This window comes from Cygnus olor, chromosome 5 (genome assembly GCF_009769625.2).
Source record: "Cygnus olor isolate bCygOlo1 chromosome 5, bCygOlo1.pri.v2, whole genome shotgun sequence".
Lineage (NCBI taxonomy): Eukaryota > Metazoa > Chordata > Aves > Anseriformes > Anatidae > Cygnus > Cygnus olor.
Genome location: NC_049173.1, coordinates 44,572,323 through 44,585,111, shown reverse-complemented (window position 1 = coordinate 44,585,111; position 12,789 = coordinate 44,572,323). Strand labels below are relative to the sequence as shown.

The following is a 12,789-nucleotide window of genomic DNA, read 5'->3' as shown; positions in this document are numbered from 1 at the left end:
TGCTCACTCAAATAATCTGCTCCATCTAGTGGTAACTGCTAAAGGAATCCTCATAAGGATAAATCACTGATTTCTCTGCCCTAGTCATTGTCATGTCTCAGGTCTCAATATAGCACTTGTTTTATATATATATATATTATTTTATATATATATACGCCATGTATAATATTCATTTGTGAATTGAAGCTTAAAAGCTTGAAATGTCACCTCCATCCCTCAGAGCAAGTTCTTTTCTTCTTTTATTACAGGGGACAAAATTTTTTAGAATGCAGGTGTTTGAGGTTGGGCAAGTTTGACAGTTTCTTGGTTTGTTTGGGATTTCTGCATATAGTCTAACTATTGAAAAATACTATTTTACGGTCTGATGCATAAAGTCTGAGTCTTGGGAGAAAGCAGCGTCCTAGCTGAGGGTGTTGCAATCTAGAACCAATAAATAAAGTTTAAAAGATTGGTTATGAATAAGTTGTCACACTGCTGAAAGCTTTGTAAATAGCATTTAGAATCAAAACACTAGTTTGACAGATAGATAGTCTGAGTTGTTCACCCATTTGTAATATAGCCGTGTGGGACTGAAGAAAGAATGGAAAAAGATACATTGCAAGAGCTTGTTTTCAAGGTCTATTGTATTTTAACCATGTAAGTAGGTGTCATTTAGAAATGCTAAAAATCTTTTTAAGGTAAAGATTATAAGAAATACCTTTCTTTCTATAGTATTTCTAGTATGACAGCTTCATGGAGAAACTGTGTGCCTTTGCAAATACTAGGATTTTAAAAAATAAATTATTGGGAAAACAATATGATAATGGAACTCTGGATGCTTTCTTCTACGTCTAATGTTAGTTATTATCACAAGGAAAAAAAAGTCATGTTGCACAACCTGGCATGTTTTGCATGGTTCAGAGTGATGCACTGAATGAGGAGCGTTCACCTGTTTTATTTCTTCTATTTTCATTTTCTTAGATCAAGGTAGACAGAGGCTAGAAACCTGCAAGGTGTTTCGTTTTGTTGAGGAGGGCCTCATATAACTTGAGTTATAAGTCCAATTATTTGCAAACAGTGTGGATCTAAAAACAAAAAAAAGTGGAACAAAACAAAGTATCCAACAAAAGAAATGTTTGGAAACAGTCTGTAATCATAGCTCTAAGCTGCTTTCTTAACTCAAACCTTCAGATTTCTGAGGTCTATGATACTAGGACTTGTTTAGGTTCTGCGTGGTCCTTTCCTGCTCTCTTTCCTCATCAGTGATGTTTTTGTCTTGATGCTTCCAGTCACCAGTAAGATCAAACAGTGGAATTTTGAAGGCTTACTGTGAGTGTGCAAGAGTAGAACCTGATTTTTTACCTTATTTTAACAGTTGACAGACACGAGAATGTAGTAGGTTAATTCAAACATCAATGAAAAACATGTAATGTTTTAGTTGCTTTCTTTGGTCATGTGCAGAGGGTTAAAACGTTGCAATGTAGCAGATAGAAAATATGCATTTGTCAGGCTGGGAAAAGGTGTTTTTGTTTCAAAGGTGATGATTCACATTCTAGATCACTTCCATGTCTCGTTAATTTTGGATGATAGTGTGCTTATATTTTTAAGGCTAAAGCATTTCTTTCTTGTGAATTAATATACAATTTTAAATTATAATGTTCAATTTAAGAATTTCACACAGGTAGTTTGAAATTTGTTTATTAGATTTGCTTCTGTTTTCTGTGATCTGGAATTAATGGTTTTTTATCATACAACTCATTAGGGTTCTTTACATTCTTCAGCTTTTCATGCTTGTTATATTCTCCTGTCTAAACCATAAAATGGAATACAAGCATTCATTTCTCTTCCCTGATAGGATGAGATGAGTGGTTAGAATGCTGGAACAACATTCTGGCTCAAAATTTGGATCTATTTTATGCTGGGATAAAATTATTTGGCACGTTGAGAATCGCTAAGTGGCTGGAAGTAAAATAAATGTTTACTTTGTTAAAATAACTCGGTTAAAAATGCTGAGTATCAGCATTAAATTTGATTTGGAAAACTGTTTTCATAGAAAAGAGATTTTTCAATTTAGCTTTATTCTACTGTGATATATAACAACTCATGAAAGAGCAGTTTCTGGTTGTTCTTAATTTGGTGGGGTTTTGTTGGTTTTTTTAAGGCTGAATTTCTGTCCCTTTGACACAGTATCTGCGTCTTGGAATATATTTGACAGTGCTATCATTTAAAAATTGAGATTTGAGTTAAGCATTTTGGAAAAAAATGACATACTTGATTTTTAGTCAGAGGCTAATCAGAAGCAGGAGAGAGACGTGGTTGCAACTGTGGTGTTGCGCTTTTTGGAGCTTCTGTGTGTTGAGAAAATATAAGCAACTTTAGTGCTACAGGGTAATTACCTCACATAGTGATGACATTTTCTAATTCATTACACCTTGACTTTGCAATCTTAAAACTCATATGTAACACTTGTATAAAGAATATGTATACACTTTTAAGATCAATTCTGCAGTGGTTTTCAATACTACTTATCAAGTACACGAGGCATTTCTCAGCATGTATGGTTTAGCACCAGAAAAGGTTCTTTCAGTGTGGGGACGGTTTTAAAAAATTTAGTCTGACTCTGAATGCCTGATGTTGTTTTTTTTAAGTATAATAATGTACAATATTGGCTGAATTTTTAGACACAAAAATATGTGAAAGTTTTAATTACTAGTGTAAACTATCATAATGTAATGCAGAGTAAATTCCTCATGGTTTGCTTTGTGAGTGCAAACTCCTGAAACAGTGGAGTACAGTCTGTAGCTTTTGGTTAGTTACCAACCTTATGAATGTTTTAAATGGCTTCTGCTTGCCAAGTCCAAGTATTCCTGCCTGGTTATGTAACACATTCCACAGCATTAATTTTCAGCAAATTTGTGGTAGAACTATGTCTGTCCTTCTAAGTGCCTTTTTGCCTCTATTTTAACTGTAAATGTACCTAACTAGTGGCATTATGCCTTCTGTAAAGATAAAGGTTTCTGTTTTTCATCTTCTAGATCACTGTATGCAGAGTTTGTTTACCTTAAGTAGTGCTCCGTTGTTTTCTGTAGCAAGAAGAGAGTGTTCTCCAGTTAACTATTTGAGAACTTCAGAAAAATGTTAGATGGATATTGCTATTTCAGTATAAATATGTTTTTGCTCATAAAATTGCACATGGCAAGTAATTAACTGAAAATTTTGAATATTTTTTTCTTTCATTTGAAGGAAGCTTCTGTGCTGTTCTGAAAGAGCTGGTTGCAGACTTAACTATACCAGATAGCCAGATCGATGCCTCCACATTCTTGCTTCCACCCCTTTGTCACGAAGATGATCTCCTTTTACTTGGTCCCTTACTGCAAGAGACTGACCACCGATTTATTGAAGAGCAGGTATTTCTTGGCCTAATACACTGGTGGCACTGTGTTCTCATTCAGTTCTAATTATTTAGGTCAGTGCTGGTTATGACTTGGTTACTTATATCTTGCAGCTCCTTTTAGGTAACAACGTAGCTGGAGGCAGCCTGGAGTATGACCCTTACTCAATATATGAGAAAGTTGCAAAGCGTGATTCAATACCTAAACCACTACCTCCTGTATTGTCTGTTGTCAGTGCAGCAACTCGTCTTTTTGGAGTTATTTTTTCCCATATAGGAGAAACTCACAGGTAAAGTAGTAGTTTTAACTGTTGGGGAATTTGGGAGATGCTAAAAGATGGTCAGTGTGCTTGAGATTGAATACCGAAGAAATTTCTGAAAAAATGAGTGAATTATGAAAGTAGATTTTGTCAACTATGTGATTAACATTATTCAGATTAGAAAATGGTTAGACTTTCTGTTTAAAGTTGCTCACAATACAAAGGCACATCCAGTAAGAGTTTACTGTCATCATAATAAATTCTGTTGACTGAGAAAAATATTAGTTTTGTTTTCAAAGGCCGAACAATAAAAAAAATAACATTACACAATTATTACAGTACAATACCTAATTACTAAACATTTTGAAACAAACAAGGGAAAAAGGTAAGAAGTCGCAGCAAAATTTAACCCTTTCACTGCCTCATTCTGCATAAAAAGTGAATGGAGAGAAACAAGTATATGTGTCTTCATACAGTTCTGTAAAGGCTGAAGGAATTAGAAGAAGGATGAAGAAGGCTGAAAGGAATTAGATAGTTCTCTTGGGTTTTGTGTGTCTGTATATGTCTTCCCACTGCCCACATGGCATTTTGATTGCCACATAAGCATGCCAATTGCAGAGGCATGAAATTCATCAACATTTTTGCATGCTGGTGCTTATTCTTCATGCTGTTGGTAATTTTCTTGAATGTAGCATCAGAGCAAATAAATTATTTTTTGATTAAATGTACCTTGGTCTTTTTAAAGCCACTTGTTGTTAATCCTCAAATCACAATCCCTGTAGGTGAAGATGGTTTTGTAATTTCCTGTAAAGGATGAGTGTTCAGCATGTGAGTCCTGAGTCTTGATGTCTTCACTGCTTAGATTGGCTATTCTGTCACTGTATGGAGTTTTGTTTAGTGTAATCCTAAGGCAGTTGTTTTTATACACGCACACCTGCCAGTAAAATTGCCCCATGCTTCGTATTGTTTTTCTTATTTCCATCTTCATTCTCTCATGAGTAACTACTTTCCCCCTCCCACCAGTTTGTCTGTGCTTTTTACCCCTCTTGTCATCAGGTTGCTGGTTGTTCTTCACCCATTTCTCAATACCTGAATTATTTACTGCGTATAACTAGATTTTTTTTTATTTTTTTAACTCCTCCTTTCTCAATTATAAGGCAAAATATATCATTCCCATATACAGTACCTTTTAATAGTATGTCTAATGTTACTTAAATATCAGCAATTATATGCAAACATATAAGTTATAAGGGAACAAAAGTAAAAAGCTCATGAACTTAGAGTATGATCATGTAATAGGGAATATTAAAAAAAAAGTAATAGGATGCCAGTTGAAGGAAAAGGCTTGAGACTTAAAATATTTGTTCCAACTCTTTCTCTATACAATATAGGCTTTGATATGTGTTATAAAGTAAAAAGACAGATTGATTTTCCTTCACTTCTTAATTCTGTGAGTTTTTTTCTCTTTTTGTTTAAGGCTCCAGGTGTTAGAACAGTTGTTGAATTCCATAAAGCAAACAAAAGGATCACGGCAACAAATAGTACAATTAAATGTTGTGTCAGCCTTTTCTACTTCCTTGAAGGTAAATCTTTGTTTCTCTCCATTGTTTGTCTTCCACTTTCCCAGCCCAAAATGTTGATTCTGTTACTAAAACATGGCATCCTTTGGTTCAAGTGTGTCTTTGTAGATGTCATTTTCATTAACCATCTAGGTAGAAATCAGTCCTACTGTTTTCTGAGGCGATATTTGTAATGTCATATTCCTGAAGTGCTGAATAGTCACAGTTAATTTTTTTCCATTTTTAACATTAAAGGGTGATAAAAAACTTTTTTAGTACACTATAGTATATTACAATCTATACTAGTGTAATTCCAATAGGAAATAGATGGAAAAATTCTGTTAGCATCATTTCCGTTTGTTTCACTGTTTCGTTCATATTTCATACTGTAGAGATAAAGACAAGTAAAGATGAGTAAAAATCATCTCATTGCTATCAGCTGTTCTTTGCTTTTCCCTGATGCTTTATATGTGTTTTCCTCTATTCACGTGCAGTTGTCATTCTTTCCTTCTTAGATTTTCTTCAAAATAAGACAAAATGTTTTCATAATAGGCAAGACCTCTCATTATACAGTATTAGTATTTCTGGCATATTTAGTATGCAATTCAACTGCTTTAGTTTTTGCTCATACTCTTTTTTTTTTTTTTTTGGACTGGGATTTTTTGATTTCCTTTGTGTCATTATTCTGTTGTTACTATTTTTCTTCTCGATGTTTCCTGAATTTTTTGTTAGGGTGTTGGTTTATTGTGTTCTTCTACAATTTATCCATTATTTTTTAAAATCAGAATGTTGATAGTATAATGTTGTGATATGATGCTTGCTTATCTGGAGTTAGACTTCTAACTCTCAAACAGAAAATCAAAATTAAGGGACTCCTCAGATGAGAGGGAAATAAAATCCAATTCCTTCTGCAGATCTTGAAATTTTTTCATGACTGACAGAAAAACACATTTTGATTACTGTACTGCCTTGAAGTTTAATATATTTACTGTCTATTTTTAGCACTTGGCCAACTGCAAAGGAAGTTTAGGTCCAGAAGAAGTTAAAAGGTCTGCTCTTACATTGGTAATGGGTGCCTTGGAAAGCAATAATCCCCTTCTAAGGTGTGCTGCTGCAGAGTGTTGGGCCAGGTTGGCACAGGTGGTTTCTGACAGTGCCTTCACTGCTGGATTAGCACAAGTTAGTTTTGACAAGTAAGTTCAAAAAAGTACAGTAAATTACTCGTTGAGTTTTTAAAAACACTTGAAATATACCTGGGCCCCAGTATGATGATAATTAAAAGAATAGTCACAAAAGCTGTATGCCTTTTTTAATTTGATGTCACTTGAGAAATTATCAGGAAAAAGCATTGCCTTGTTTCTGCATATAGCTCTTAGTTTTACTATTTAAGATGATTGTCTAAGTAAGCACATAGACGTGCAAATGAATTAGATGGGCTGCTGTTCTAATGACATTGTTTAAGTGTATCTAAAAATATTTTTGCTACTTCTTTCAGGTGATAGATGATAAACTTAGAATTTCTGCAATATAACCATGTCTAATAAAATACTTTGCTGATTATGTATTACAATTTCCATTTGTAGATGTGCTTATTGCATAGTATCAGTTTTAGATATCACATTAACAGCTTTCTTTCCTTATAATTACTAGGCTAAAATCTGCTAGAGATGTGGTGTCAAGAACGGGCCATTCTTTGGCTCTGGGATGTCTGTATAGGTACTTAGGAGGAATAGGTTCTACTCAGCACCTGAATGCATGTGTTGGAATCCTTTATACTTTATCTCAGGACAATACTTCTCCTGATGTACAGGTACACTTATCTAAAAACGTTCTCTTACAAATTAATTGATTTACATTTTAAAGTAAAAGTTCTTTTCTTGTAAGAATAACATTTCACAATCTGTTAGATATAACTCTCAGGTGATGGCTGGAGCAGCAATGAAAACTGTAGCCCAGGCTCAAAATCTACCTTCCAAGCAAGAGCTTTGATGAGAAACAAGAGGTTCTTTTTTCATGATCAATGAGGATCATAAGGCTAAAATATGCTGGCTTCAAAAACAAGATCAGATGTTTTAGGAATTGATTAATTTCATGTTTACCTCTATCTTGACCTTGAGATGGTACCTGGTTTTTCTGTTCTTGTTGGTTTTGGTCTCTGCTATGATGTATGCTTCACAGCATTTTTCCATGAGGGATTATGTAGTAAATAACGGATTTGTAGCTTGAATGCTACAGAACTTGGTCAAGATAGTTCCTTGAATAAAGCAAGATGTTTTGAAGATTATTCCTGTCTAAAACTATCTATTAAAATAGCTTTAAGAGACATTGAGTGTATTGCATGAGATCATCTAAATTCCAATTAAAGAATTATTTTAAGCCTCATCTACATTATCTTTACTTAGAGAAGCACCGTATGCTGGCATGAAACAGATGTGGCTATTGGTGCAAAATAATCAAGACAAAAAAAACAAACCATGTTTTAGTCACTCTTGTAATATTTGTGGTAATTCTGTTGTTCTTGCACATGGGACTCTAAGACATTTTACAAACAATGTGTTTGAGGAATAATAACATTAATTTAACCTGTCATTAATTTATTTTTTAGAAATGAAGAATGACAATTTTTTAAAACAGTTCTTTAATTGCAGAACAAAGTTCCTCATGAAATATTCAAAATGGCTTACTAAGCACCTGGTTCTTAAAAGTGCTTTCTAAAACGTCTCCATTTGTCCCTTGGGAACCTATAAGGACAACTTTTTTATCACACAAACTGAATTTCTTTGCACTATCAGTTTTTAAAAGATGTTATGTATATTCTGTCCTATAGGCATAACATGGTTGCTTCTTTTATTTTACAGGCATGGGCACTACACTCTCTGTCACTGATAGTAGATTTGGCTGGCCCCTTGTATCATGTGCATGTGGAACCTACCTTATCTCTCATTCTCATATTGTTGTTGACTGTGCCTCCTACCTACACTGAAGTTCACCAAAGCCTTGGTCGCTGTTTAAATGCACTGATTACCACGCTGGGCCCTGAGTTGCAAGGTATGGATTATACAATATTGCCAGTCTTTTTTGGTTTAAGCATCAAAATTATGAAACATTGTTTGAATGTGCAATTCAAATTTAATAAGCAAATAAACATCTGTTAAGTTTTTTCCTTGTTGCAATTCAGCAGCATGGACCATGAGTATGCAATCAAGATGACATGGCTGCTGGTTTTCCAAAAATAGTGTTTCTTTTTGACATCTTTTCTTTAATTTGAAATGGTATTCCAAGCCTTGCATTGGGCTGATAATTCTTACACGTAGCATGAAAACATAAGGTATTACAACTTAAAAAGTTTGGTGCCAGTCTGTCTTAGCTATGATGCAGGCATGTAAAATTTGGCCACCTAAAATGATGCATCAAGTTTTACTTACCTGAACACTGAAATTTCCACAGAGCAATAAGATTCATTGATATCAGAGTATAACAGATAGATGCACACAGTATTCTTCAAGAGGATGAGAGTTACAGGTAGCTTGGGGTAAAGATGGGTTATGTTTTGAAAGAAAAGTTTTTTTTAAAGAACAAACAAGCTAACATTTTTTCTTCTGAATATAGGCAGCAGTGCGACAGTTTCAGCCTTAAGAACTTCCTGTCTCCTGGGCTGTGCAGTGATGCAAGATAATCCTGACTGCCTTGTTCAGGCTCAAGCCATCTCTTGTCTTCAGCAGCTTCACATGTTTGCTCCCCGACATGTCAACTTGTCTAACCTTGTAAGCTGCCTATGTGTGAGTATATGTTTACTAGTCTATATCAATACAATACTAGTTGTATTTTAAAATATTGAGTTCAGAAATGCTTAAAAAATGCAGATGGTTCTTTAACCAGTGTAAGTGATCATTATGTGGTGGTGGGGTGTTCCTTTAGGCAAGTATTCTCCATGTTTTTGGTTATTTTCTCAGTTTCTGTTTCCCTTTATAAGAGAGCACACTGTAAAAAATCTTGTCCTTCTGAACTACTTGAAAGTGTGTTCTGCTGCTCTTAATCAGGCCAGTTGTCTGTTAGAACATACTATCCATTACAGTTTTATGCTGGATTTTACCAGCTATTTTAGCTGGCCAAAATTCTTCCTCAGTTGCATTTATGTCTTAGGTAAAGGAATAAAAATGAAAAAAAAAACCAAGAGGAAGAAGAAACAAAAAGCAGTGTGTATACTAACTATTGAGGATTGGTTTTTGTTTTTTTCATGACGGTGAAAAATTGTAGATTTCTCTGTTTTGTAATGTCTTCAGTACTAATGATTTAGAGTACTAACTTCTTGGTAGCCAGTGTAAAACTTTCTGACACTTACATAAGTAATAGTCTGAAATGAGGTCTTCAGAAAAAAATTTTTCAACCCTATTTGACAAAGAGGGGGGTTCTTTTGCTTGCTGGGTTTTGTTTGTTTTCCCAGAGTATCTCTCTCTTTGAATAGCTCCCAGACACTTAGTTCTATCAAGAAAATAACAATAATTTTCTGGTAGTTATTAGCCTTTGTGTCTTTTTAGGGGCTAGGGTTCTGTTTGTTCGTTTTTAAGTAAAACTCTGTCTAGTCTCCCTGTAAATCAGAGGAGAACAAAATAAAGACAAAGTGTATGTGTGTTTGTTTATTTTAAATCTGTTGTCTATCTTAACACAGCTCTTATTCACGTCTTCCCCTGGGTAATGCTTGTATATCAATTCCAACCATATATTGGCTTTGTATCAAGTTTAGATACCTTCCATTTATCTTCATTCCATTTGTCTACAAAGATGATCGTGGGAGCCAGGAAAAATTGAAGGACAAGCTCTTTCAGCTTCATATCGTCATAGGCATATATATACTAGTTGCAGAGCTGGAACTCAGTCTGAAGTGCTCTTTCTTCTACCATGCATCAGCTCCAATTTTCTCTTTTCTAGGCAAAACACGTTTTTTGTTACACTGATAGAGTTGAAACAAATGAAGTGAGTCACTCTCTTGCACAGAGGATGTGTTTAGCATTTGGGATCATTTGAAAGTCCATGGAGTTTACAGTCTGCTTTCATGTACAATATGATCTCTCTAACTAATACCAAGTAGCTATGAATAAATAGGATGTCACGATGAAGTCTTTTTGTCTATATGACGTTATCGATTTCTATTATTTTTAGGAATTATCTCAACTACTTCCTAAAATACCTTATGAACTTTAAAATAATAATAAATTAAGAAGCATACTTCATGGCTTTGGTATATGTGTTTGTGCATCTATACACACTTGCGTCTTCGTCCTCTGAAACTATAATGAGCTTCAAAGAAGAGGACTCCACCAAAGTCAGGGGCCTTACATGGTTGAACTTTGCTCATGGTAAAGAACTTCTTATAGAACTAAGGCCAGTGTTGCTGATATTCAGGACATGTCAATATGTCACTCGTGAGTGTTATAAACGGAGATGATTTGAATGTGTGCTTTGCATTTCAGTGAGAAGATAGTTGCACAAGCAGACATATTTGCAAAATTCACCATGCATCCACATAGTTTCCACCTTCTACCTCACCATCTCGATAGAGAAGCAGAGTAAGCCACTGGTTGGCTCTGAGATCTGCCCTTGACTGCACTTAGTATGCAGGGTGACTTTCAGCAAGTCATTCTCCATGAGTTTAAATTTTTATATGCGGTAACCAAAGTGTGACATTCCTCCTTGGCAAGGCTTTTTCAAGTCTTAAGAAGTAAAGTATAAAAGTTGGGCATGAGATACTGTGGATATTCATCGCTGCACTCATTATTTAAGGCAGAAAAACAGAGAGGCAAAGAATCTGTTGTCAGATAAGTGATCTTTGAACTTTCCTCTCTACCCTCTTCCTCCAAGGTTTGCAGAAAATTTCTGTCTTCCAACTTACTTTTTAAGTTCTGAAATAGACATTCTCTTTATATTATTTATTTATTCATAAATGTAGCATTAGGCATGTTAACACAATTGCAGCTGCAAAGTACCTCCTCCACCCACTAGAGGATGACATGGGCTCAGGTCCCCACAGAATTTAGACCATTATGCTAGCACTGATGAAACATGGCCCAGGCAACAGCTTCACCAGTTCGGTTCTTTATTCATTTATTACATTAGTTAGTTATTTTATCATGTACATATGCATGTCTTTATCTAGTTTCCCTTCTCCAGCTTCTTGAAGTATTCCTTGTTTGTCAGCTGGATCTTTTGCACTGGGCTTGGCATCTAACAGGTGCATATCCTGTCAGTTAAATTCTTGGCTCCAGCAGAATAGAAATCATATCTTTCTGTCATGTCTAACGTTAGTTCTAAAGTTAGCTTTTGTAAGCACAGCCTTCTAGGGAGTTTATCTGTGGAAGTGTATGATGTAGTGAACACTCCAGTTTTCAGCTGCAAGATATTCAAGACATTTTGCAACAAAATAAACATACAGTGTCAATAAATATGTTCTGATGTTGTCTTGGTACTATTTATTTTAAGTACTAATTTTAAGGGCAGCTGGCTTGCGATTTAACTTTGTTCATAAATGTAAGATAAACTAAACAAATACATATTCTGGTATGTTTGAGATAGCATTCTGAACTTTAATATATACTGAATTTACATGTAGTGGTCTCCTTGTGTGGTTGGTATCACTGTGATATTTATATTTTTGGTTTTGTCTTGACTGGTTTGTCATTTGTTTTTGTGCAGGAGATCTTGTTGGATAATTCTGTGTTGGTAGGTCCCTGTGCCTTGTTAATCCTGAACTTTAGCAGTTTGCAGTGTTGTTTTTATTTCATGTTTTATCTCTTCCTCTTAACCACTTTAATGTAATTTCTTTTAGCATGTCAAGTGACATTTGATTGCCATCCTAACCAGACCCTTCCTAACTTTCTGCAGAAGGCACACACATTTCATTTATGTGCTTAGTTAGGTATCATTTTAATCTTACCATGTCCAGTGCAGAAAGGGAATTATTTGTTCATTTAAGTTTGTATGTGGTGCTTGCATTTTCGTCTCTTGTTTAGTTGTGTCCCCTACTGAGAACATGGGAAAATGAGAGAGATGAAAAATGTGCATCTTGCCTTGTCCCGTAGCTTGAATCAGATCCTCTCTTTTTTTTCCCCCCTTTTAAAAATGAGCATGCAATTTATGCACGTCCAACTTGCAATAGAATGTGTAGCTTGCTTGCATAAATGTTGCATTAAAAGCCTCATTTTTTGTTTGTGAAGTTTCAGTTGAAGTATCTTGCAGAAATGCTTACTGAGTCAAGTTACTTTTCTTTTAGAAGAATTATGTAGAGAGTGTATCTATGTGTGCACTGAATATATAATTCCGAATATCGTAGGTTCACGTGCATGTACAAAAATTCGGAAGATGCTGCTTAGTTTTACTAACATAACAAAGCTGAATTTTTTATCACTTATTCTTTGTGTTCTTAAGTTGTTATTTTTAACTATGTTAACTAACTGATAAAGATTAGTTATTTTGATTAACATACATTGACCTCTTGCTGACAAATGAGGAGCATGACCTTACCACGAGGTTTCCCTGCAGCAGACACTCAGCTCTGTCTATTTTAGTTAAAGGATGGTGACAGCTCCTTTGTGCACCAAAGGGT

At 34.9% G+C, this 12,789-nt stretch overlaps 1 protein-coding gene across 16 annotated transcripts in view; it reads left to right on the top strand.

Moving 5' to 3' along the window:
• Positions 1–12,789, top strand: part of HEATR5A (HEAT repeat containing 5A) — a 64,567-nt gene that overhangs the window by 32,656 nt on the left and 19,122 nt on the right. For 12 of the 16 annotated variants that reach the window (XM_040560315.1, XM_040560314.1, XM_040560310.1 and 9 more), the window contains 8 exons: positions 3,223–3,386; positions 3,485–3,660; positions 5,108–5,213; positions 6,192–6,382; positions 6,840–6,999; positions 8,048–8,237; positions 8,799–8,968; positions 11,880–11,906. In XM_040560315.1, the coding sequence (XP_040416249.1) occupies positions 3,223–3,386; positions 3,485–3,660; positions 5,108–5,213; positions 6,192–6,382; positions 6,840–6,999; positions 8,048–8,237; positions 8,799–8,968; positions 11,880–11,906 (1,184 nt within the window). The remainder of the gene's footprint in view (positions 1–3,222; positions 3,387–3,484; positions 3,661–5,107; positions 5,214–6,191; positions 6,383–6,839; positions 7,000–8,047; positions 8,238–8,798; positions 8,969–11,879; positions 11,907–12,789) is intronic. The other 4 variants (XM_040560318.1, XM_040560319.1, XM_040560317.1 and 1 more) reach the window with 1 other exon arrangement.